General features: G+C 40.3%; 1 protein-coding gene across 8 annotated transcripts in view; it reads right to left on the reverse strand.

The window, feature by feature from the left end:
* Positions 1-24,550, reverse strand: part of ARID1B (AT-rich interaction domain 1B) — a 407,616-nt gene that overhangs the window by 93,723 nt on the left and 289,343 nt on the right. For all 8 annotated transcript variants that reach the window (XM_036886809.2, XM_036886812.2, XM_036886807.2 and 5 more), the window contains one exon: positions 21,814-22,057. In XM_036886809.2, coding sequence (XP_036742704.2) covers positions 21,814-22,057 — 244 coding nt within the window. The remainder of the gene's footprint in view (positions 1-21,813; positions 22,058-24,550) is intronic.

Consider the following 24,550-nt stretch of genomic DNA (forward strand, 5'->3'; position numbering starts at 1 on the left):
TCATTTCTCTATCTTTCCACCCCTTTCTTAACTGCCGTCTACAAGTAATCCATTTCTTTGGTTTTTGGTCTATCTTTCCTTTTGTATAAATAAGAAGATAGCTGTGTTTTCTCTTATATTATCTTCTCCCTTACATGAATGAAGAGTAACATAGCCTAGATATCTTTTGGGCTTTGTTTTTTTTCATTTACTAGAATGCCCTGGAAAATACTTCCTATCCATTTATAACATTTCCTCTTTTAAGAAATAGGTATATATTGACCCAGGAATTCCACTCCTAAGAATTTATCCGAAGAAAGCAAGATCTCAGATTCAAAAAGACATATGCACCCCTATGTTTATTGCGGCTCTATTTACAACAGCCAAGAAATGGAAGCAACCTAAATGTCCATCAGTAGATGAATGGATAAAGAAGAGGTGGTACATATACACAATGGAATATTACTCAGCCATAAGAAAAAAACAGATTCTACCATTTGCAACAACATGGATGGAGCTAGAGGGTATTATGCTCAGTGAAATAAGTCAGGCAGAGAAAGTCAAGTACTAAATGATTTCCCTCATTTGTGGAGTATAACAACAAAGCAAAACTGAAGGAACAAAATAGCAGTAGACTCACAGACTCCAAGAAGGGACTAGTGGTTACCAAAGGGGAGGGGTTGGGGAAGGTGGGTGGGGAGGGAGGGAGAAGGGGACTGAGGGGAATTATGATTAGTTCACATGGTGTGTGGGGGGTGATGGGGAAGACAGTGTAGCACAGAGAAGACAAGTAGGGACTCTGTGGCATCTTACTACACTGATGGACAGTGACTGCAATGGGGTATGGGGGGGGGACTTGATAATATGGGTGAATGTAGCAACCAAATTGTTTTTCTTGTGAAACCATCATAGGAATGTATATCAATGATACCTTAATAAAAAAATAGTTATATAGATTTCCTTTGTGTGAGTATTCTTCAGTTTATTCAACTACTCTCCTAAGTATGGGCATTTTGGTTGTTTCCAACCTTTTGAGTATGTAGTTTTGTATTGTTTGAGGTCTATCTTTATGGTAAATTCCTTAAAGTGGGATTGTTGGGTCAAGAGGCTATACATTTCCAAATTTCCCTCTATGAAGTTCTGCCTCAATTTACGTTCTCACCAGCCATGTTTGAGGGGCCTGTCTTTCCATAACTTCACTATTAGACTATTTTTGGCATTAAAGTGTTTGCCCGTCTTATATGTGAGAAATGCTATCTGGGATTTTTGAATCTGCATTCTCTGAGTGAGTTTGACCATTTTTCCATGTTTTAGGGCTACTTTTATACCCTTTCGGTGCATTGTTTGTTGTCTTTTGCCCCTTTTTGAAGCTAGGTTTTTAGTTCTTTGTCCTGAAAATTAAAGAATTCTTTACATTAGCCTTTTGTCTGTGATACAAGTTGTGAAGATTTCTTCCTACTTTGTCTGTTGTCTTTATTTACAGTATCTTTTGTAATGGAATTTTTAAAAAAAGTCAAATTTATCAGTATTTTTATTGCCTTTGAAGGCTGAATACTACTTAGAAAGCTTGCCTCTGTACCAAGGTTAAACAGGAATTGAATCCACCCAGTTTTCTCCAAGTAGATGAGTGGTTTCACCTGAATCTACGGGGAGTTCATTTGTGTGTGTGGTATGAGATATGGATCTAATTTTATCTTCTGTGATGAGGACTTTTAAGAGCTACTCTTACAGCTGATCTTAATGTCCAGTCAGGCTAGGTTTCCAATCCTCCAACCTGCTTTTTCTTTTTCATTGTTTTCTAGCATGTTTGTTTTCTGTATGGTCTTTAATACCAACTTGTCTAACTATATAAAATAGCTTAATGTTATTTTTACTGGGATTACATTGATAAATTAACTTAAGGAGAACTGATGACTGTTGAGTTCATCCTATTCAGATATAGATGTCTTTCATCCATTCAAGTCTTCTTTAGTTTCTGTAAGGTACATAGTTTTGCACATTTTATTCCTAAGCATCTAATCTTTTTGTTGCTATTGCAAAAGAGGAAGTCTATTGCTTTTTGTATGCTAATTTTATATCTTGCTATTGCACTGAACTCTTCTACAGTTTGAGTTCATTCACCATTGATTCTCTGAGGTTTTCCAGGTTTACTATGACATCACCCGTAAAGAAAGAGAGTTGTATTTTTTCTATACCCATTCTTATGCCTTTGAGTCCACTTGTCTAACTGCACTGGCCAACATCTGTAGGACATCACTGAATACTACTGCAGACAGTGGTCATCCTTGCCTTGTTTTCCACCTTAGTGGAAGTATCTCTAATGATTCTATACTGCATACGACAGTGGCTTTAAAACTAAGACAGAGACATTTTCCCATGCTTCAATTGCTATTTCCTGGAGTGTTTTTATCATTACATCTTATTGAATGACATGACAGTTTTAAGTTTATTTATATGTTATATAATATTAATGGAGTTGTTAATACTGAACCAACCTTGCATTCCTGGAATAAAGCTGACCCAGTCATGCTATGTTATTTCCTTGAAGCACTGTTGAATTTTGTTTGCTACTATTTTTCTTTAGAAATTTTACATGAGGATAGGTTTGAAGGGAAATTTTTCTAGTTAAAAATAGCTTTAAGAAGTATATCAATATAATCATTAAAGTAAACATTTTTAGTAACGAAACATTGGGATTTTAGTATATAACACAATTGGGAGAAAATAGGCTAAGATGTGTATTTTTGGTAAATTAGCACATATCCTATAATGTATAGCTTAAGTGGAGGGACAGAGACATGAATATACTCTAGCTTGGTATACTTTATAGAGTAAGGTGGTGGGACAGTCAGTACTAACAGGTGCTATGTTCTGTATTTCTTACAGTGATACAGTCTTAACCCATAGCTCTTACTTCATGTCTCTGTTTACTGTTTGGTCTCATCTCAAATAGAATGTAAGTCCCAGGAGCATAGAGAATTCTGTTTTGTTCCCTGCTACATCCTCCAAACCAGACATATAGGAACCAGTCAATAAGTATTTGTTGAATAAATAATGTGCGGCTGATTACTCTAAAAACCAAGCTCATACTAATAGTTAATTAAACCTTTATAAATTACCAGTAATCATGTAGTTATATATTATGCTAGATCAGGAATCAGAAAATATTTTATGTAAATTGTCAGAGAGTAAATACTTTAGGCTCTGCAGGCCATATGTTTTCTGTCCCAACTATTCAACTCAGCTGTTGTAGTGCAAAAGCAGCCAGACAATACATAAACAAAACAGCATAAATAAACCTTTATTTACAAAGACAGGTAGTGACTGGATTTGGCTCAAAGGTGGTAGTTTGCTGACCCCTATTCTGGATATTACCAGTAAAGAAATATTCAAGGTCACATACTTGTCCAAAAAGCCAATAAACTTCAAATGACATTTAGTTAACAGCAGTGACACATAAACCAGACACACTCTCCCATCTTTAATAAAGAGGCTGACATAAATAAAGTTCAGTAACAGTATTTGGTTTATGTTCAAATAAACCAAGATCTTCAAATCAGCTGTAGTGTAGGAGGCACTAATTCCTCAGCACTTAATGAAAGCACAGTTCAAAGATTTAAATGACAAGTGCATTTAGCAGGTAAATTTTTGGGTAAATGATCACTTGCAATTTTTTCCCCACAACTTTTTTTGACTAGACCCAAATAAACAAATCAAAACCGATGAGATGCCACTGTTGTGTTGGGGTAGCTGAGAATACAAGATGAATAGAATTTCCACATTAATCCTCTACTGAGGCTAAAACTTCCCTAGGTTAATTCCTTTATAAATTAGTGCAACATACAAGTACTTCCACTTGGTAAGAATAAAAACACTAACTCTGAACTACAGCAGCCTCTCGCAAACAAATCATTCATCCCTTTTAAAGTAACACCATGCCATCTCCATGTAATATTAATAGGCAAAACATTCCATTATTTAATAAAGTTGTAGCGGCTAGAGAAAAGCAGTTCTTCCTTTCACACTGTTGCAGCTAAAAAAATCAGCTAACCTCGGATGGACTTAGTAACCCAAGACAAGACAGTAACATAATCACACGGCAAATCTGAAGTTGCACGACAGACATTATTTGATCTCTATTTTACTGCCAGGAATCCAATTCTTCCCCTCCAATTTTACTACACTGGTTGATTTTGGGCAATTGTGGATAAAGAGAGCAACAAATGGGATGCATGTTTGTCTTACAAGTATTCAGACAAACTGGAGATGATTTTACTTGAAATGTAAGCAACAAACTACAAAACAACTAAATGTGTGTGCAAGGCAATGTTCTAAATGATATTTCTCCCTTAGTAATTCAAGGGGATTGGCTTCCTAGAATTAACATGAAGTGACATGCTCATCCACAGAAGTCTGAACAATTTTGTTGACCAATCTTTCTCAGTAAGGATGCTTAGTGTATATGGGGTATCATGAAGTCTTTAGTGACAAAGACTTGGGTCCTATTCATAAATTCCTTGAAATTAGCAAAGGTAAGACAGGTTTATTGTTACAAAAAGAAGGGTGAATTCATGTGCATTAAATTACTACCTAGTTGTGGTTAAATTTTGAGAAGAAACAAGGAATACTTCGAACCACTTTGCTAACAACTCTACTATGACCAAGTTCTTTTCCTGGAATGCTGTTACAAAATCAATATATATTTCATAGCTTTAGTAATTAGCAACTGAATTATTCCTCTACTATTCAAGAATTCTTGGAGGTGTCACTAACTTCAGTAAGGAGTTAAAAAAAAAAACCATCACACATAATAGAAATTACTGCTACCAATAACCAATACATCATGGCCAAGATCAACTTTCATCATGTACTTCCCCGTTATTTAATTCTGCTGTAACCCAAACTAAGATATTGGGTTGCTTTAATCTAATATATCCTTATATTTTCTTCATGTTATGGAAATCATCTCTCTCTCAAATCTTTAAAGCAAAATATGGGTTTTACTTGCCACAGTCCGACCTCATAGATCTTCTAGAGGATTTTAAAAAATATTCTGCCAATCCTGCTGGTAAGAACGGCATTACTTCTTACTATGGGCTGTATTCCTAGTAGTTGTTCCTTTAGTTTCTGAAACATGAAGTAAGTACCAGTTAGGGTCTTTTCTTCTGCCACAGTAAATGATAAGTTCGATTTTGTTAAGAGATGGCATTGGTAGGTTGCATGCTAGACTTGCATGGTGGAAATTTCTGAACATCAAAGATACCAAACCACAGTGTAATAAGATAGTATAGCTCTGCAATTTAAGCAGCAAACATCTGACTGGTTATTTTCTTTAGTGAACTTTAAATACCTGGATAATGCCTGATAGCAATGGTGTGGGTGAAAAATGAGTTTTCAATAATCTGTAAATTTATCAAGCATCCTAGTCCTAGACTTATATTTTGATGAGTTAGAAAGTCCACAAATTATTTTTTTCTGTCAGTGTTTTCTACTTCCTTTGCTTCAAGAAAGGAAACTTTAATGTGCCCCAAAGCAGAATCTGCTCAGGTGCCAGCTTAGGGGTTGGCTATCGTTAATGGTTTATCTGAAGTGTGATGTGGACTTAGGGTACTTCTGTTGTTTGGTGTGATTTGAACAGGACCTTGCTCTTACCAGAAGTGCTGTACTCGAGTACACAGGGTGGGAGAGGCAGCAGTGAACAGACTATCAACACAATTCTTTACTGTGAACCAACCCTACCTCAACTTAGAACAGTATAAAAAGAAGGCAACTCTCTCCCCTACCTGTAACCTGTAACCCTGCAGCAGGAATGCAGAACCACAGCACACCTGGTCCCCTAACCTTAAATTGGGCTGATCCTTGGAAGAAAAACCATTCAGTGTCCATAGGTTTAGACTTTCCCAAGTCCTTACCCCAGACAATGGGAACTGCTGCTGTGCCACTGGGCTCTGCAAACAACGGGAGTCAGCGCTGCAGAGGCGCCTCTGACTTGTGTGCCCTGAGCCATTACAGGAATGAGGAAAGGCCTAAGACGCCCTGAATGTGACAGAACCCCCACAGCAGCCACATAGCTTTACTCGAAACAAACAGTCAAATGCCTGCTGGATTAAGCTTTTCAATTATTCCCTTAACTGCAGTCCAGAAGTTTTGAGTTTCTTTACTGACCTCACTGCTGGAGTCCAAGAGAGAGCAGCAGCAACGGCCTCTCACTGACAATCACACAACGGGGTGGAAATGGGGGTTCTGGGTAAGGACTGTGCCTTCACAGGGGTGGTACTACCAATGCTGTTCTGTTTGTTTTTATTACAAAGACTAACTGGTTATAATACATAATTGTTTCCTCTAGTCCAATGGATGCAAACCAAAATTTTCCCAATTGCCCTCTTTTTTTAGTTAAATATACTACAGTCACCTAATGTCTTTCACATGAAGTCAGTCTCATAGTCTGATCACCTGAAGGCCTTTTAAGTAGACACCGTTCTACAGAGAACTTCAGTGAAGAAACTCGAGGCTCTAACCAGGTGTACAAGTCAAGTCAGGGCATACAAGGCAGAACGGATTTCTACACTTCACTATTCAGGTCACTCAACCTTTAAATAAATAAAGATAAACCAGAGTCCTAAAACATTTACATACAGGAGACTCTCAGCTTTACAATATAGTGTTCTTAGTCTGGACAATTCCCCAGTGACCTGAAGGTGTGGGAAAGGTCTAGTGCCTGACTTTACTGAGGTGTGATTTTCAGTCCTGCCCCACAGCTGCTGAAGCCTCAGCAACGTGGCTCCAACCTGCTAACCACTCTCGTCCCAGCTCCACTGAGGCCACATGCTCCGTATTCCCCCCAGTGACTCTGGTGGAATGAATAAAAACTGTGTTTCTTTTGTGAAAAAGCCACTAAATAAAAGAAAAACTTTAGGGAAAGTATCTCAACTTAGATTAACTTTAGGTGTGAAGACAGGAGTAGGAAATAGGTAAATGAGCAAAAATGTGATTTGGATGAAAGCAGGAGCCACTCCCACGATGGGAATCTGAGTCCCTCCGGTAGCCCTTCTGAGTGCCTGAGACGCTCTGACACACATAAACCACAAGGCCCTCCGGTAGCCCTACTGAGTGCCTGAGACGCCCTGACACACATAAACCACGAGGCCCTCCGGTCGGTTGCCCTTCTGAGCACCTGAGACACGCTGACATACATAAACCACGAGGCCCTCCGGTCGCCCTACTGAACGCCTGAGACATACTGACACATATAAACCACCAGACTGAAAATCCGCCATCCTTGCTCAGCATTCTCATAGATATACATACTCTTTTCAAAAGCTTCACAACTTCAATTGCTCAAAGATCTTTGGGGCACAGAAAAATCCCTTTGGGTTGGGGAAGTATGCACGTGTTTAGACATAACCTGCCCTCCCTGCCCTCCTGAGGAGGTCCGGTTCCACAGCACTCTGTCGTCCGTAAGGACATGGTGGGTGCTGAACTCTCCTACTGCAGAATCCCAGACTAGAAAGGCAGAACGGCTACCAGCTAAACATGTTCTAATCCTTGCTTTGATGTGAGGTAAGAGGCAGGCAAGGCGAACCAAACGGAGCCGGCAGTTTATCTCCCTCTCACTAGGACAAATTAATAAAAACAAAACCTAATTTCCCCCACTCTTACCCATTCTTATTCCTTCTCAATATTTTTCCTCTTTCTAAGATCCCTTTTTTGTTTGAGAAGCTTAATATTTGGCTGCCTTCTGAAGAAATGGGTATAGTGACAGATGAAAGACTTGTATTCATCGTATAATTCAGAATAAGGGGGAAAATCGACTGCTGTGCATTTAAGATTCTAACAACCTTGCAATTTTGTATAGTCGTTTCCCCCACCCGTTCTTTTGAAGAAATCTGCTTTTATTCTGTTAATAACTAACCACAGTTGCAGCAGCATGGATCCGATTAGCAGTTCTTATGGTACAAAGGGGAGAGGGAAAAAAAGCTGTGAACAGGGTTGCCAATTTGTCCACCTGGGCCCCCAGGAGAAAGATGAGATGTGGCGCCTGCCGGCCCCCTTTTTTCCACTTGATCGCTGCTCTATACTGCCGGAGAGAGACAGGCCTTTTTAAGGCCAAGGCACTTTCTTTCCTTTAATGAAAGTTCCGCTCACCTCTGTCCTCTCTCATCACTGATTTCTCATTCTGGGCCCCAACATGTCACGACAACTCTCAGCTGTGAGCACGAGCGGCCGTGAGGAGTGCCGCACGCTGCAGCTCACTTGCTGGGAGGCACTGCGCCTCTCCCACGGAAACACACTCAGGAGTGCTCACCTCACCTGCAGGGAGGGGAGGCCATGCCTTCCCGACCAAATGGGGGTGCGCGTGGCCAAGCCACCAGCATTGTCATGCTGCCTTCAGATGCTAGGTAAAGTGGGAAAAGATGCACGGTTTGGAATTTGAGGAAAACTGCACAGTATATATAAATTTGGGACCAAATGATAAGATACTGGCATTACAGGTGACATTGTGTCAACATATTTTCTACTTAGATATGGAATTGTCAATTTATGTACTAAAATAATACAATTTTCTCAAAGCCTTTTAAAAATGTACTGCATTTGTAATCACACTAAATAAAGAGTACTAATTTTTTGATAAAACTTAAGACTTCTAAATTAGTATAAAACTACTTGAAAAAGTAACAAGATGGAAACTTGAAGCACTGTATTACGCTGAAAAACTTGAAGAAGAAATCCAAGGCTTCTGTCTGAAATCTCAATGTTCTAAACAGTAGAGCCGGACACTTCGCTATTTTTAGTTACAGGTCCTGGGGGTGGCCCAGGCGGGGGAGGGAGCAGCAATGCTCCCAGGGGTGTGCTTCTCTTATTTTTATTTATTTATTTATTTTATTAAAGTAGCATTGATACACACTCTTATCAAGGTTTTACATGAAGGACACTGTGTTTACTACATTAACCCATATTATCAGGTACCCCCCGTACCTCCCAGGGGTATGTTTCTTAAGAGCAAAGTAGGCCAGGGGCTGGGCCTGCCCACCAGCAAAGCAACCCTGGTGGAGTGTCTGCTCTTATCTCTTCTGCAGAGGGGCCAGGTGGGCTGAGCTCAGGACAGATGTGGCAACCAGGAGAGGATGGAGGCCTTCTGGACCACATCCTCATGTCTTTGTTATCAATCCTTCCACTTCAGACTTGAAGTAACTGCTCAGCAAGTATGCTGTTGAAATGTTACCTTTTTCTCAAATAGACATTTTTGCCTTCTTCTCCTGGTCACTTACAAATATCTGGGGCATATAATTCATGTGTTGGGACTGAAGGCCAAATTCTAGTCACTAGCTAATATCTCACTGTTCCGTGTTTATCTAGCCAATGCTGATATTCACTGCCTGCTTGGAAAACGGGAATATTATTTGGGGGATAACAAACTCTCCACAGCCAGTCTGTTCTTAATTGGCCATTTTCTTTGAAGTTAGGGTTAGTTACTAATAATAAATATTTATTAAAGATAAAGAGTTAATAAAAAAAGCTGGATATTAGACAATTCCAAAATTTTGCTACAATATTTATGTGGCACAGTTTATCTATATAATGGATTAGAATCAAGCAGGTTCTAAATAGGCAGAAGTCTGGTTTAGATTGACAAACCTTCAGGTTCTGTTTTTAAGGGGAAGAAAATAAAATCATCTGTCATCAGAGACTCTCTTCAGGAGGGAGGGAAATAGAATGGGCCCATAAATTGTAAATCAAGGTCGAAAGATGGGTCCCAGCATGTAGGAGAAAAGGTTATGTAAGTAATCAATTTTAAAACTTTTCTTGAATTCCTGTTTATTCCAAGAGAACTGTAAGCTCTTTAATTTGGCCAACATTTCTTACTTGCAAGGCATCGTTCTTGGTATTGGGGTTAAAGAGGAAGCAGTGCTTACTGCCCTCAACAGGTTCCTGGTCTGGCTGAAGGCCAGCCAGGGAGGCATCAACAGGACTTTGCAAAGGCAGACTGGTGTTGGGCCTCGAAGGGTATGCCGGACCCTGCCAGGCTGGTGAGGGGTAGGTGGATGTTCTAAAGCAAAGATCTGACTGAAGTCATGATCAGGAGTATTAACACAGGGAATACTGAACTTGTTCCCTCCATCTGCTTCTAATAAAAAGCAACGACACATAAAAACAGCTATATGCTGAGGTCTGGCTCTCTAAAAATATGTTTTTGCCTTTTGTCAAGTAGAATTTAAGTGACATGATTCTTAGATTTTGTATGAAATAGACTTAAAAGGAACAACTGCAACAATAACGGATTCTATTACTAACTGAATTAGGCCTGAGAATGTAAGTTACTTTACCCTAAGAATTTTTTCCTATGATAAAATTTCAACTGAATCACAACCTATTTATAGAAAGGTCAAAAACAACAACAAAAAAGGCTATAGGTTGCCCTAAAAAAATGAGTTGTTTATCCATAAAACTTCCTATGACTAATACATACATGATCGTGACTGGGAATATTAGCTTTCTTTTAAAACATGCCCCTTGGAACTCTTCGAGAAAAGTGCTAAGCTGTGCTGGACACAGGTCTCTTCTGCATTTCAGAGACACTTCCCCTGCACAGCTTCTCGAATGCTGCACTGCCTGGTTTTCCACTTGCGCACCGGCCCTTCCTCTTCATGTCTGTGGTCTCTACATTTCTGAATGCCCTAGGGTTCGGTTCAGTCCTCTGGACTCTCCTTCAGTATTTCTCAATCTTGGCTACATAAAATAACCACCTGGAGAACTTTTAATTGAAAAAGTGCCCGTGGAGTATCCCAGTCAGACCACTTAAGTCAGCATCTCCAGGTACTGGGCCTAGCACTGGTCCTTTCCCTGGACATTTTGTGTACAGGGTTGAGAACCACTTGACTTGCACTCATTCCCCAGGTCAGCAGTTCCCAGACCATTAGCTTCATTATCAACCAGGAACTTGCTGGAAATGCAAATTCTCCAACTCCAACCCAAACCTCTGTATCAGAAACTGGGTGTGGGACCTAGCTGTTTGCACTTCACAAGCCCTCCGGGTGACTAGGTTGCAGGCTGGGGTCCCTAGGTGATCTCATCTAGAATCCCAATGACTCACAAACTCATTTCTCCAGCCAAGATCTCTACTCTGAATCCATATTCTTCTTATAACCAGCTGTCTATTCAAAACCTCCCTCTGGATGCCTAATAGGCATCTCAAATGTGAGGTGTACAAAAACAAGCTCTTGATTTCCCCTTCAAAACCTTCCTTCGTCTTCCACTGTATAGAACCAGCATTTACCAATTTCTTGGGCCAATAATCTTCTGCCCCCTCTATTGCTCCCCCCACATCTAGCCATGACCAACCGTGCCCAGACTACTGCCAACAGCCTCTTATCCCGACTCCCTGCTTCCCACCTTGGCCCCACTACAGCCCACTCGACAGTCAGAATGATCTTTTTAAAGCCTGAACCAAATCATGCCATTCCCTGCCTTTGCTACCTGATGGTGGTATCACATCACACCTGAATTCCTACATCCTAGTCATAACCTACAAAGCCCTATATAAGCAGGCTCTTGGTTACCCTCTAATCCAACTGCCTACCCATTCTGCCCCATCTCCCTCTGACTATGTGCTGGCCCAGGAACTTCCTGACTGGCCTTTGCACTTGCTCTTTGCCCTGCCCGGACACCTCTCTCCCAGACATTCACGGGGCTTGCTTTTGCCCTTCGTTCACTGAGTCACAAGACAGTCACTTGTTCAAATATCCATTTCTAAGAGACACCTTCTCTAATCACTGCTTTCTAAAGAGGCAACTGGATTCTTCCCCTGAATAATACCGGACAATAAATTGTGTACTTACTGGCTTATTTCCTGTCTGTCTTTCTCACTAGAATTTAAGGTTCATGAGGACAGGGCCCTTTGTCATTTATATTCAGTGCATTTTCTCCAGTTCCTAGAAACATGCTCATTGCACAGGATGCAGTCAGTACTTTGCTGAATTAATGAATGAAAGAAGAGAATGATAAATTAAGAAAGGAGTAAAATGAGCAATTGGGCTAGTTGGCCTTCCTCAGGAAATCACCTGGTTTATCCAATGGCAAAAGGGCAAGATGATACTTAATAAAAAACAAAAAAAATTCCATAAATTAATACATTTGGCATCCTCAGCAAGGTCACATTCTGGGTATTCAGCTATATGCATTTAATGTAGTTTGCAAGTACAAACTCCTGTGTCACTTTCTGTTTGGAATGGAGAGTATCAACATTAACAATCCCTGGTTATAGCATTTATAAACATGCAGATGTGGATTATTAAGGATTAATGCATTTCTGGATTGGTGTCGGCATTCCGTTTGTCTCATGCCGAAACCAATTCTGTTCTTCATTAGTCAATGACAACCCAAATCACTCTGCTATGGAAGAGAAATCAAAGGTGCAAGTGTGTGAATTGAGAGTAAGTGATGAAACTGATTAGTAAGAGACTTAGCAGCTATAATCAATCAACACATTGTAATAATCCTGGCTCCAGGGTTATCAGAAGATAGGGAAATAAACATAACAGTTTCTGTAAAATGATTCTGTTCCTTTCCCAACTGCTATTTATTCCCTCTAGCAAATACAGTAACACAGATCAAAAGTTTGTGAAATCAACTTTAGAAACATCTTGACTGTAAGTACTATTCATTTTATCATCATTTTCCAAAATGTAGTCAAATGATTTTTTCAAAAATACTTCTATGCTAAAATTTGTTCATAAAAACTTTATACCCCTGCCTTCTGAGTCCTCATTCCCAGAAATGCAGGTCAATGCCAGCAGCATTCTGACAGTGGCGGCACACTGTTCATTCGAGAAGCATCAGGACTCCATGGAGCACAAGGTTAGCGGGGGGACATCTGCTCAGCTCAAGGAGTGAAATCAAACAGTAAGCAAGGCATTTGAAGTGCTTCCTCAGTGAACAATGTAAAGAAACAATGGCAAGGGGAGAGTGGACCCGGCTGACCATGTAACACACTAGCCACTGCTCATCTCACAGACCAAGATGAGGCACAAAACACCATCTTGGTGACCCCAGCTTTCCCAGATTTTCTTATGTTGAAGACCAAAGAGAGGGCCTGGGAAATCAGGAGAGTTCAAACCGAACTGCTGCAGCTAAAATGAAGGTTCCTGTGGCCAGAACTCTCACCTGGCCCTGGTCGGCTAGCTCACTACACATGTGTGGACAATACATTGCTATTGACTCTATATAAAGAGCTCTGCCCAGCACTCTGCGCGACATGGTGGCAGAGCTGCAAGGCTGCAGGAGAGCAGAGCAGAGGCAGGCATGGTGGCAGAGCCAAGGACAGAGGCCCAGAGGGTGGCTGAGCAGGCAGAAGGGCCCAGAGGCAGAGACTGGCTTGCTGCCTGCAGACTCACTCTGAGTGAACAGGATTTTAGTGATTGACCTGTCACTGTGGAAATAAAGCTGGGTATAACCCTTTCACCCCAAGAACGTTCAACCGTCATTTCTTTGGTCACACTGAATTCATAGTGAACTTGCCTGGGGCTGAGACCCATTGGCAAGACAACTGTACAACCGAATTCTGGCTAAGATGGGGAGCAAAGCCAACTGGGAATGGGTATCGTATGAAAACCCTAATGTTCTCTTATTTCTGAATGTGGGAGAGAGAGGGGAAGGGTTAATTTGAAATTTGTTGGAAGAACTGAAAAGATTTCTGCTTTAAGAAATTCTCATTCCCCCATTATCAGAATCCCTGACTTCAGGAGGACCCCTAAAGGGAAGAGCAGTGCAGCACCCTGGGACAGCTGCTTCAAATGCAAGGATCTGGCTGCAGGTCAGCAAAGGGGACCTGCCCTCTAGAAACAGCTGGAGAACATTTAGGACTGAAGATCTAAATTTTTATAACCAGGATCCTAGCCTGAATTTTATATTAGTATCTTAAAGTGGAAGGCTCTAATAACTAATGACTAAGCCATAGGGAGCTACAATCACATTCTCTCTAAAAGACAAAATATATTGTTATTTTCTTAAGTGTTGCTAAGCATCATTTGGAAAGGATCCGAAATTACTGTTTTGTGTAACATACAAATATTTTACTTTGTAAGGAAAAAAAATACTGGCTGAAGTTCTCTTTGGTTTGTAGAACTGCTGAATTGATGTTTTCTGGGCTGCCACAGATTAAAAACATGGCTATATCAATGGCATTTTGTGTCTAAGATTTTTTTTTCCCTACCCAGCTTGCCAATAAGCAGCATGCATCTTCCGTGCAACAAGCTGTTGCAGGATTTCTACTTCAAGAGAAGCCAAAAAGAATACTTGATAGATGTTTTAAAATAAGATTACCAGGTAGAATGACTGTGCAGACTTAGAAATTAAAAAATCTGTCATTATCTGCAATGCCATTTCAGAGATTATACTAATGTTATCATGAAAGGAAACTGGTTTAGAACCACTTACATACAGAAATAAATTTATACCTGAGTTTTACTTTATCGTAACTTTACCCTGAGGTTTATTAAGCAAGGATAAGTAAAAAGTAGAATTTTTACTTATTTAGGATGGGTTAGGCTTGAGAGCCCTAAATTCTAAAAATCCAAGGGAAATGGATTAAAATAGAGGCACTGGTTGGCACCTTTCAGTGTTCATTTTATAGGTACTAATCTTGACAAATTAGACCAGGAACTATCATTTCCTCTCACTAAAATCCTTCCTGTTCATTGCAGCCTATGACTAACTCCTAACTGCAATTCATTTTTCTTTTCCATTATATCATCCTTCCAGAATCTGCCTGTCTGTCAAATTAAGCAAGAAAATTAGTTTTTTGACCAGCATTATCTACTTGTTTGTATCTGCAGCTGTATCAGCTCCAACAGAGATCTACTTAGTCCCTACTTGCTAAGTAGAGGACAGAACCAGGTGAGCCCTTACATAAAAGACCTCTAAATATACCACAATGCTGCTAAAAGAGTTAATTTCCACATTTAACCTAATACGTGCCACCCTTTTTGGAATTCATTCTTTCAGTGTCTAAGGTTTTCCCGAGGGACACAAGTTCATTAGGGCTGGTTGGTATGCCGGGTGCACTGCTTGCCATGCAGGAACTGACATGATAAAGCTCTAGAGAATCAGGCTTAACTATAAAGTACCTGGTGCTTTATGAGTGTGGAAGGGCTATCTCTGGCAAAGCCATTTCTACAGCCTCTTAAAACCTGTGATCCTTTCCAAAGGACAGCAACTTAAGTTATCTGCCAGGTACGAGTCTGCGTAAGTAAAGGGGCACAGAGCATCGGATGCTGTGGACCCGTGGAGGGCTCCCTGGGCACACTCCACCCCAAGAGGTAGGTGTGCAGAGGTGTCCACCCACAGGGGATTGCTCCAACTGGCTGGCGAGGGAGGGAAGGGAGAGCTTTGGCGGGGTTGGACAGAAAAGGGTGAACAGAAAAAGGTGGGAGCAAGAGGGCGGCTCTGGGAAGGTTAATGAAAGTCTTCTCTCCACCATGCCATCCTTTTCCTTCACAGCCTCTCAGCTCTTACCCGGCTCTGACCCCTGGCCTTTTGTTCAGCCACCAGTCAACCTGGGGAGGGCAAAGGTGGAAGGCGAGACACCTCAAACAGCAAGCATATCAAACATAAAAAGAGGGAGTTTTACTTTATGTTTGCTCTAAGTTCATTTTATTTCTGTCTATAATGGCTAGGAAGATGTTGCCTTTGATTAGTCTTCTCACAAAGAACACCTAGTATTGTACAAGAAAGAAACTGACCATGAAACTAATATCTACTTGTTATGGCATTAACGTGAATATCTAATTCCACATTTTAGTCCTAATCTATTCCAGTCAATAGCTCTTGTGCTGTCAGAGCAAAGTGACTTAATTCTACCTAAAACTGGGCTTGGTACAAACACCAAGTGCTTTAAAAAAAAGGTTGGGGGGAGGGGGTAAAATCTCTTCAGGAATTTACAGTTACTATTTTTAGATCTTTGTTAAAACTGATAAAGTACCCTCAGCAGTCTGAACATTTAAAGTTTTTATAAACAAAAATGCTTACCAGGCTGTGAACGGTTAATATTTGCCTGCCCATCAGCACCCGCCACTGTGTGTTCACCCTTCTTAATATTTAAACACTGTTTCTGCTTACAGCACATGGATGAAAAAGCTGACAAAAGCCTTTGGCCAATAAAGTAAAAATTAAAAAAAGTTTGGCTTATTTACAGTTTTGCTTTGTTAGTAAACTGGAATGGTTGGCTCTGGAGGCAAGACAAGGGGAATTAACATGCGCTGTATCTTCCGGCCCCAACAATGCATTCTGGTGCTGGGTCACTTCCACTAGGTGTTAGGATGAGTAAGGCCTGGTGTAAGACCTCTACACTGCATTTAAGACCCAATCGTTTACTCTCCTTACACCATGGTAAATAACCCTAAAATGTAGGCTAAGAAGCAGCAAAAGTAGTGTGATGGGATCATTTACTAGCAAGGAAACAAAATGTTTAATATCACACATTTCAGAACCAACTGCACCTGACATTAGATTTACTTGATTTAAATGTGTATACATATGCACACTACCAATTAGAAAGATGGAGATATTTCATTTGTGTCTCAATATAAATAGATCAATATGAAGAGGAGAAATGAAAACAATAAGTAAAAAACAAAATTATAATGGCACTGGGGGAATGCATAATATATATATATTTCTATTCTCAAATGCTTGTGTAGATTGAACAACCAGGGCTGACTTCTCTACCTCGTAACTATAGACCACTGTAAGGCTGCCCAGGAATGCGCAAAGGGAGCACATCCATGTGGCCACTTATCATAGGCAATCTCCATCCTGCTTTTCAAAGGTACGCAGGAAGGAAAAGCCCTGCAGAGTTAGGGATGTGCGGGGCTGATGCTGTGCCGCGGTATTGCAGGAGTTGCTCCCAGGACACTCACGGGGTTTGTGAGGCAGCACGACAGGAGGGCAAATTTGCAGTGGGTGGAGAAACGCTTTAGCAGGCAAGAAACAGACTCAGCCATTCAGGATGGTGTACTGGGTTTTTGCTCATCTCCCTCTGTAATACTTCTCATTAGCTGTCAATGTCACTTATCAAGGCAGAGATGGGAAAAAAATGGTGTTTTTCCATTTTTGCTCTTTTTCCACAAATCCTGGGAAAGCCACACTTAGGAAGAATCCCCACAACACCCTGGCTCTACCTCACCCTGGCTATCAGCTCCACAGCAGCTGCGTGTTTAACAATGACTTGCTGGAGAGACAGGGACGGAAAGAGTCCATCTGTGACATGCGGAGAGGCAGGGGCAAGATACAGTGGGAGGTAATGGGGGAGAAGTGAGGTCAGAGAAAACAAGTGAGTGCTGGGAACGAGAGGAAGGGAGTGGGAGAACAGAAAGCAAAAGGCTACAGACAGAAAAATAAAGGGAAATTCCAAACAGGTTCCCAAGCAGCAGTTTGGGCACCATGCCCTTGGAGGGAACCCGTGCGAGCTCCAGCGACAGTGTCGTCTCACCGGCATGGACTCGGAGCAAATGCAGGTAGACTGTAAATTATCTTAGGATCTAATGTGACAAAATTTAAACATAAGGACTGGAGATGGGAAGAGGCGAAAGTGAGATTACTAAATGGGTCCAATTATTCTCTAAGGGAAGGTATCTTTGTATTTAGTTAGGTAAAAAAACAAAACAAAAATATCAACTTCATGATCATCTTTAAAATGTGGTTTTATTACCTATGATCAAGTCACACAAACACATTAAAAAAAGAAGAAACAGGGCACATAGGCTAGATTGAAAGGAAAGAGACCAAAAGTTTTTTCAACAAAAACCTGCATGATTTTTAAACAAATCCCCTTAAAAAACACTGTATAAAAGTTTTGACTGATCATCTAGCAAAAATGTATGTTTGAATGTTCCTGGGTTTAGCTGTGGGAACAGAGTGGAGAAACAGGTAGCATCGAGACTCAAGCTAGGGAGGGTGACCACCAAGACATCCAGGTCAAGGGTGCTGATAGCTCTGGGGTTCCTTTCTATGAATTAGAAAATCGTCCCCAGGAAAGCAGTCTGAATTCCACTCCCATTCAGCCCTCTGGCCCTTGCCCTTGTCCACTGCGCAATCTGCTCAACTGCACGTGGCAGCCTTGGTCAGGGCCACTGAGAAGCTGGTACTGATCACAGTTGATGCTACCTCAATACATGCAGGAAGTGTGAGGAATAACTCAGGATTCTGAATCACATCTTTCACTAGTTTTTATCCTAAACTCCTGCTGTCTCATCACACAGAAATCAATCTGTCAATGACTAACTGAAGCAAGGGTTTAGACTCTTGTCTTTCCATTGTCTTCTGGTCTCCTCCTAACCTTCTCAGACCCAGTTCCCAAGTAGAGCAGCCACTGACCATTTTTTTCTCAAGTTAGAAGAAAAATGGATTCAACTTTGTGAAAACACATTATGCTCTTATGGCTAGCTCTAGTGTTCCTACTGAATACCCTCAGTGAACATAACACACCATCACTGGAGACTGCATATGCTGTACTCTGAAGTGTTCAAGAGCACCACGTAATTAGGGTAAGACTTGCTGCCAAGACTGACTGTGCTGTTCGGGACAGTACCTCCCATGGACAAGTCTCCAGGCCTCAGACTGAATAACAACGACAACTGTAATCACAACAATAATTAACATGCACTGGGTGCTTTATGTGTATTGACACATTTAATCTTTACAGTAACTCTATCAATGTGGTCATTGTCTTTAGAAATGCAAAAACTGAGGCACAGAGAGGCTCAGAGGCTTGTCCAAGGTTACATAGCTAGTTAAGTGGCTACAAAAGGAGATGGGATCAGATGAAAGTCCATGCATTCAACTGTTACTTGTAATCCCTTTTTAAACAAAGGTGAACAAATGCCAAAACTACTTATCAGATTTTCTAAGAAGTTATTCCTCTTAGAAAAACACTAACATTAAAGAAATGGCCTGTTTACCACAGTTTATATAATTCTATTATGCTGTAGCCTCACATTCAGCAAAGAGTGTCAATGGATTTATTCAATAGCAGTGCCTCCCCCCCAAAAAGTGAAATTTTTGCTCTGTAATTTATTCCTTATACTAAACTTTACTGAATCGTTTTATCAAGTACCACGTAGATATAGAGGTGCTGACTTAGAACAGTATGGGGAAATGAAAATGCAGGCCCTGGGCAGTTAGCATTTCTGACAAGTTTAAAAATGAAATTATATGCTTTAATAACATTTCCAAGCAGAGCTGAGAACTTTGTATTAAGAACTCACTTTCCCAAGAAGTTAGAAAGAGGATCACATTCAGGACTCGCCTGCAGTTCCTGTGAAAACAGCCTCATTTGAAAGAGGGCTTATTGGGTCTTCAGAAGTGTAACCCACTGACCAGCTTTACCCTACACAGAACATAACTTCCACCAATTCCATCTAATGGGCTACGCCTTCTGCAATATGTGTTACTATGTGTTCAGAGCAAGCAATTTTGGTGGCTTATGTGTGCTATTCTATATCAAAATTGGAATAGTGAAAAATAAGTTTCGAAATCCCCATCTGGAATGATAAACATATATATGAAAATCATCAGACTGTGAACCACCCATGTCAGGGATTTTAAATGAAAAACTACAATATCTTTATACCTCAGAAAAGTCTTCCTTTAGGTTATTGAAAAAAGTCCTTTTGATCCAACTCAGAAAGGAGTGAGTTCTTTGACAGATACAATATTTTACGTATAATTTTCCAATGTTTAGGTAGAGGATGCTTCAAAAACCATCTCAATACTAAAAACTGCCTAAGGAACTCTGGAATGTACAGAACTGAGACTCCTCAGAGATAATGCGGACTACAGACTACTGCAAAAAAAAGAATACCACAATCAAGTGAGTCAAATGAATTTTTTGGCTTCCCAGTGCACATAAAAGTTATATTTACAGTCCATTGTGGCCTATTAATGTGCAACAGCATTATATCTAAAAAAAAAACAAACCAATGTATATACCTTAATTTAAAAATACTTTATTGCTAAAAATGCTAACCATCACCTGAGCTTTCAGAAAATTGTAATCACTGATCACAGATCACTGTAATGGTAGTAATGAAATCATTTGAAATATTACAAGAACTACCAAACTGTGACACAGAGACATGACATGAGCAGATGCAGTCAGAAAATGGTGCTAAAAGATTTGCTCGATGCAGAGTTACCAAACACACCTTCACTTTGTAAAAAATGCAGTATCTGCTCAGCACAATAAAGAGGAGCACAATGTGAGGTATGCATACGTTCACAGCTTTGTAAATCCAGGTTTTACTATAATCACTGTGAGGTAAAACAAATATTTTGAAAGAGAGCTAGCATCAAAATGCCTTTAAAATGTGTTAAAATCATAGTTATATTCAAAACATGGATGAATCTCAATGACATAACGTTGAGCCAAAAAGGCAAACTGTAGAAGCCCACGTTAAGTATGATTGGGGTGACCATAGTTACTCATTTTCCCAGAATCTTTTTGGTTTATGCTGTGTCCTACTGTAATTATTAACAGCAATCCTCACATGCTCCAAACTGTCTCACCTTGGTTGATAAATTATATAGTCATTCCAAATATTATACATTTCTATAAAACTTAAAACTAAATAATACTAATTACACACACACACACACAGATACACACACACACACACACACACTATGAATGTTTGTAGTAAAATTACTTTTTAAAATCCTCCAAAATAAAAACAATGATTAAAAATTATTTCCAGAGAATGTGAGGAAGGGGAGAGGAGTAAGGCTGGAGATGGGGAAGTAACCCATAGGCAGACATGATGATACTGGTGATATTCCGATTCTTAAACTGGATGGTGGGCTGATGAGTATTCATTTGATAGTTATGTTTCACAATTAGCAAGTTACATATGCTTACATATATGTTTATCTCACATGTATATAAAACATTCCACAATGAGCATTTTTTTAATATAAAAGGAGTAAAAAGGTAAAAAGAGGTACTACCATTCATGCTTTCAAGATAACAATAAACTATCAGAAAATTAATCAACAATTCAATATCAATTCTTATAGATTAGTAAAAAGTGCTTTCTGGCAGCCAACTCTATCATGTTAGCAAAAGCTACAGAGAAAAAAATTGCATCTAGTTTTCTGAGAAAGCTAGTTGCTTTTGGTGGGTTTGATATGAGAAAGCTGGATGAGGAGGAGGCAACTGACACACGAATAAACAACCCCAAGTACACAATAAAAGACGGAAAAGATACCGAAGTAGTATTACTACTAAAATAGCTGAATTAAGTGCAAGAATTAATTGGAACATAAACTACTTGAAGAAAATTAGAACGTAAGAGTTTATATCATTAACAGGGCCTTAAATTGTGCTGGCAAATTAAGACACCGATAAGTATAAACATTAAAATATTTTAGAAAATAATGGCCATGGTACAAATTAAATAGAACTATAAAAACTAAGGCCAATTCTAGTCAACAATCTCACCTTAGTGGCACTTACCAACAGAGGATCTTATTTAACAGAATCATTGCCAAACATGTTAAGAGAATAAATAATTTTCCAGCATAAGTTAAGGTAAATGTGCAAAGTGGAAATATCAATGTAACTGGTGATTTCATCAATCAGGTGTTTATGTTCATCAGTTGAGTATCTTTAGGAATTGGGACTTCCATGTGCTTTGGTGATAATTCACAAAATTATGAAACCAGTACATGGCCCCACCATTAGGTTTTCAAATAGTAAAAGAGAAACGGAATGCATGTTGCTATTGATCGACACTAGGTCTGTTTTTATTACAGAGTAAAATGTAATTATTAAGAGATGAGTACCTGGAATACTTGCAGGAGAGATTGGACCAGACCGTGACTGGTTGCTCCCTACAGGAGAGCCCACAGGAGAAGGCGAAGGGCCCCCAGGGATGCTGGAGAGGTGGGGGGATGCGTGTGGAGAGAAAGGGGACTGAGCCGGGTTGCTCTGATCCCCTTGGCTGCTCGTGGACCCGGATGCACTGACCGCTGAGCTCAACGCCGCTTCTGTTCCCGTGGGGAGGTCATCGATGGAGCCAGACAGGTCCTGCAAAAGAAACAAACAGTATGTGTGTGGACAGTAACACCTATCTCGATTAGGACCTGATCAAATATCTTAACAAGGCCCCTTTCAGAGACAAAGTTTTTCTGGATAACACAAAATTCAGAGCACGGCCACTTGATATTAGAAGACTTAGTGAGGCCTCTCTTAAGTTGTACTCATAAGATCTAGTCTATCCCTAAAGAGTGAGTAAAATTCTACCTCTCTTTCCATGAAAATATCCTGCAGCTCGCCTTTAAGCTGTCAGCGCCTAGTCCAATGAACTGTTCAGAGCCACAGGAAACAGCACCTCAGGTAGTAAGTAACTTGCCATCCAAATGGGATGCCTGATTCTTGAATGACCACTTTACTAGACAGAACCACAGGCTTTGGACCCTTCTATTGAGAAGCTGACACTACAGGGCTGTGGGAATTCCAGACTATGATATTCTAATGTCATAGCAGTCAAAATTTTAACTAGACCTTGTGGTAAGAAATTCTTAATTTTAATTGCAAAACTGTTATTACAATAAAATAGTGATATGTGTATTTTTATGTTATGTTGTAAAAATAAATCCCTTTGAAGTTAAGTTGGCAGAAATGAGTCCTAACTTTCTACCTTACTTTTTATAACAACTTTAAGCTAAACAATTTTTTATGTCATCTAATTTGATCCTAACTTCATCCTTTGAGGCACTTATTAAAACCTCCATTTGAAAGATAGAGAAATGAAGCTCAGAAAGTCAGTTATTGTTGAAGGTGACACTACTGAGGACAGAATGCATTTGATTAAGATGAGGGCAGGAAGCTGAGAGGAGAGGAAAGGGGACAGTGTCTTCTGCACCCCCATCAGAATGGGAGGAGGGCAAAGACTGGTTCGGCCTTCCTTACTGCTGTGGTGCCCAGGGCCCATGGTGGGGCCCCCACCAGCAGGTACTCAGTAACTGGGTACAGGCCTGCTGCAGGGACTAGACCCCCAGCACTAAAGTCTGCAAATCCAGTTGGGCCCAGAACTAGGTGCTGAGTAAGTTCTAATGGCTGAGCTGCAGTATAAAAGATATTTGTCTCAATAATGTAGGATTAAATAGTACAGAATGGGATCAGAAATACCAGATTAGGCTACTGTCTACAAGCATACTCGATCCTATTGATATGCTTCATCATTCAATTTTATTCATGTTTAATTGTTCCTCATTGCTTACTACTGGGGTATCTAAAACTAGGGCTTTGAAAACTGGTGGAGAAAGATACTTAGGATTTGAAAACTGAATCTAGACCAGGAAGTACAAAAGGGGCCAAGTAAGCCGGAACTGGGTACAGCTCTTCAGGGCACCCCAAAACGCCACACAACGAACTCAGCATTAGGATCCTGGTCTCCTGGGAAGTTTCTGTTCATCATCCGTCATATCATCTGATGAACTTATCTTTTTAACAGCGAATTTGTCAATGATTAAAAAATACATCCTACAGAATAGCTGATGAAAACTTCACAGAAGATGAATTGTTACAGAAAAACAAAAATTTCTTATGCTAAGAAGAATAACACCTAAGTAAAATAGCAAGTCATCTTCAATGTCATTAACTGTGCTTTTGAATAACAAACATAATAGTAACAAGAGAGATTGAAAATACCCCTGCCCCCAGAAAAAGTATCATCAAACGTCCAAAGTAAAATGGGGCAAACTGAATTTTATTTTCTGAATTCAGAGAAAAAAAAATAAACATTCCTACTCAGGGTACATGAGATGCATGATTCTGCACATATTTAGCTGGAAAAATAGTTGTGTTTAATTTGATTACTGGGTTCCGCAATAGTTTGATCCAGACTTGGAACTAACACATCTTCTGTGGGGCCAGGCAGAGAGAGGAAGTCATTAAGCAAGTAACATGCCACATACAAGGTAGAAAGTATTCCCACTTCAGCACTCAAGGCAATTATATTGAGTTCCTCCCAACAAAACTTAACTGATAGACGCACACACATGCATGAGCACTGAGGCGCTGAGAGGGAAAGTGGGACGGGACTCCACGTGCCTCTCCCAGTCCAGGCTGGCTGCTGATTCCTCCCGGCGCAGCCTCGAGCTCGGAGGGGTGTACGGGGGGTGCAAGAGTGTAACCTAACACTCCCTTCCTAACAGAGTGTAACCAGTTCATAAAAATGCCAAGGACACACCTGCTGGGCTCTTCAGAGCAGGGCACTGTAAGCCCTGATGGGTAAAACTGGACCCTACCTGGTTTTCATCCACCACAGCCAAACACTTTTAAAAGGACAGAATAAAAAAATCTAGATTCGTATATTGTGATACATGAAAAATACATGAAATTCAAATTTCAGTGCCAACGTTTTCCTGGAACACAGTCACTGCCATTCCTGTCAGTCCTGTCTAGGGCTACTTTCAGGCTACAGTGGAGACCCCGAGACAGGTCCTGTATCCCAAAAGGCCTAAACTGTTTATGATCTGACCCTTAGAGAACAGCTTGCCAGCCTCTGATTTGAGG

This window comes from Manis pentadactyla, chromosome 12, assembly GCF_030020395.1.
Source record: "Manis pentadactyla isolate mManPen7 chromosome 12, mManPen7.hap1, whole genome shotgun sequence".
Lineage (NCBI taxonomy): Eukaryota > Metazoa > Chordata > Mammalia > Pholidota > Manidae > Manis > Manis pentadactyla.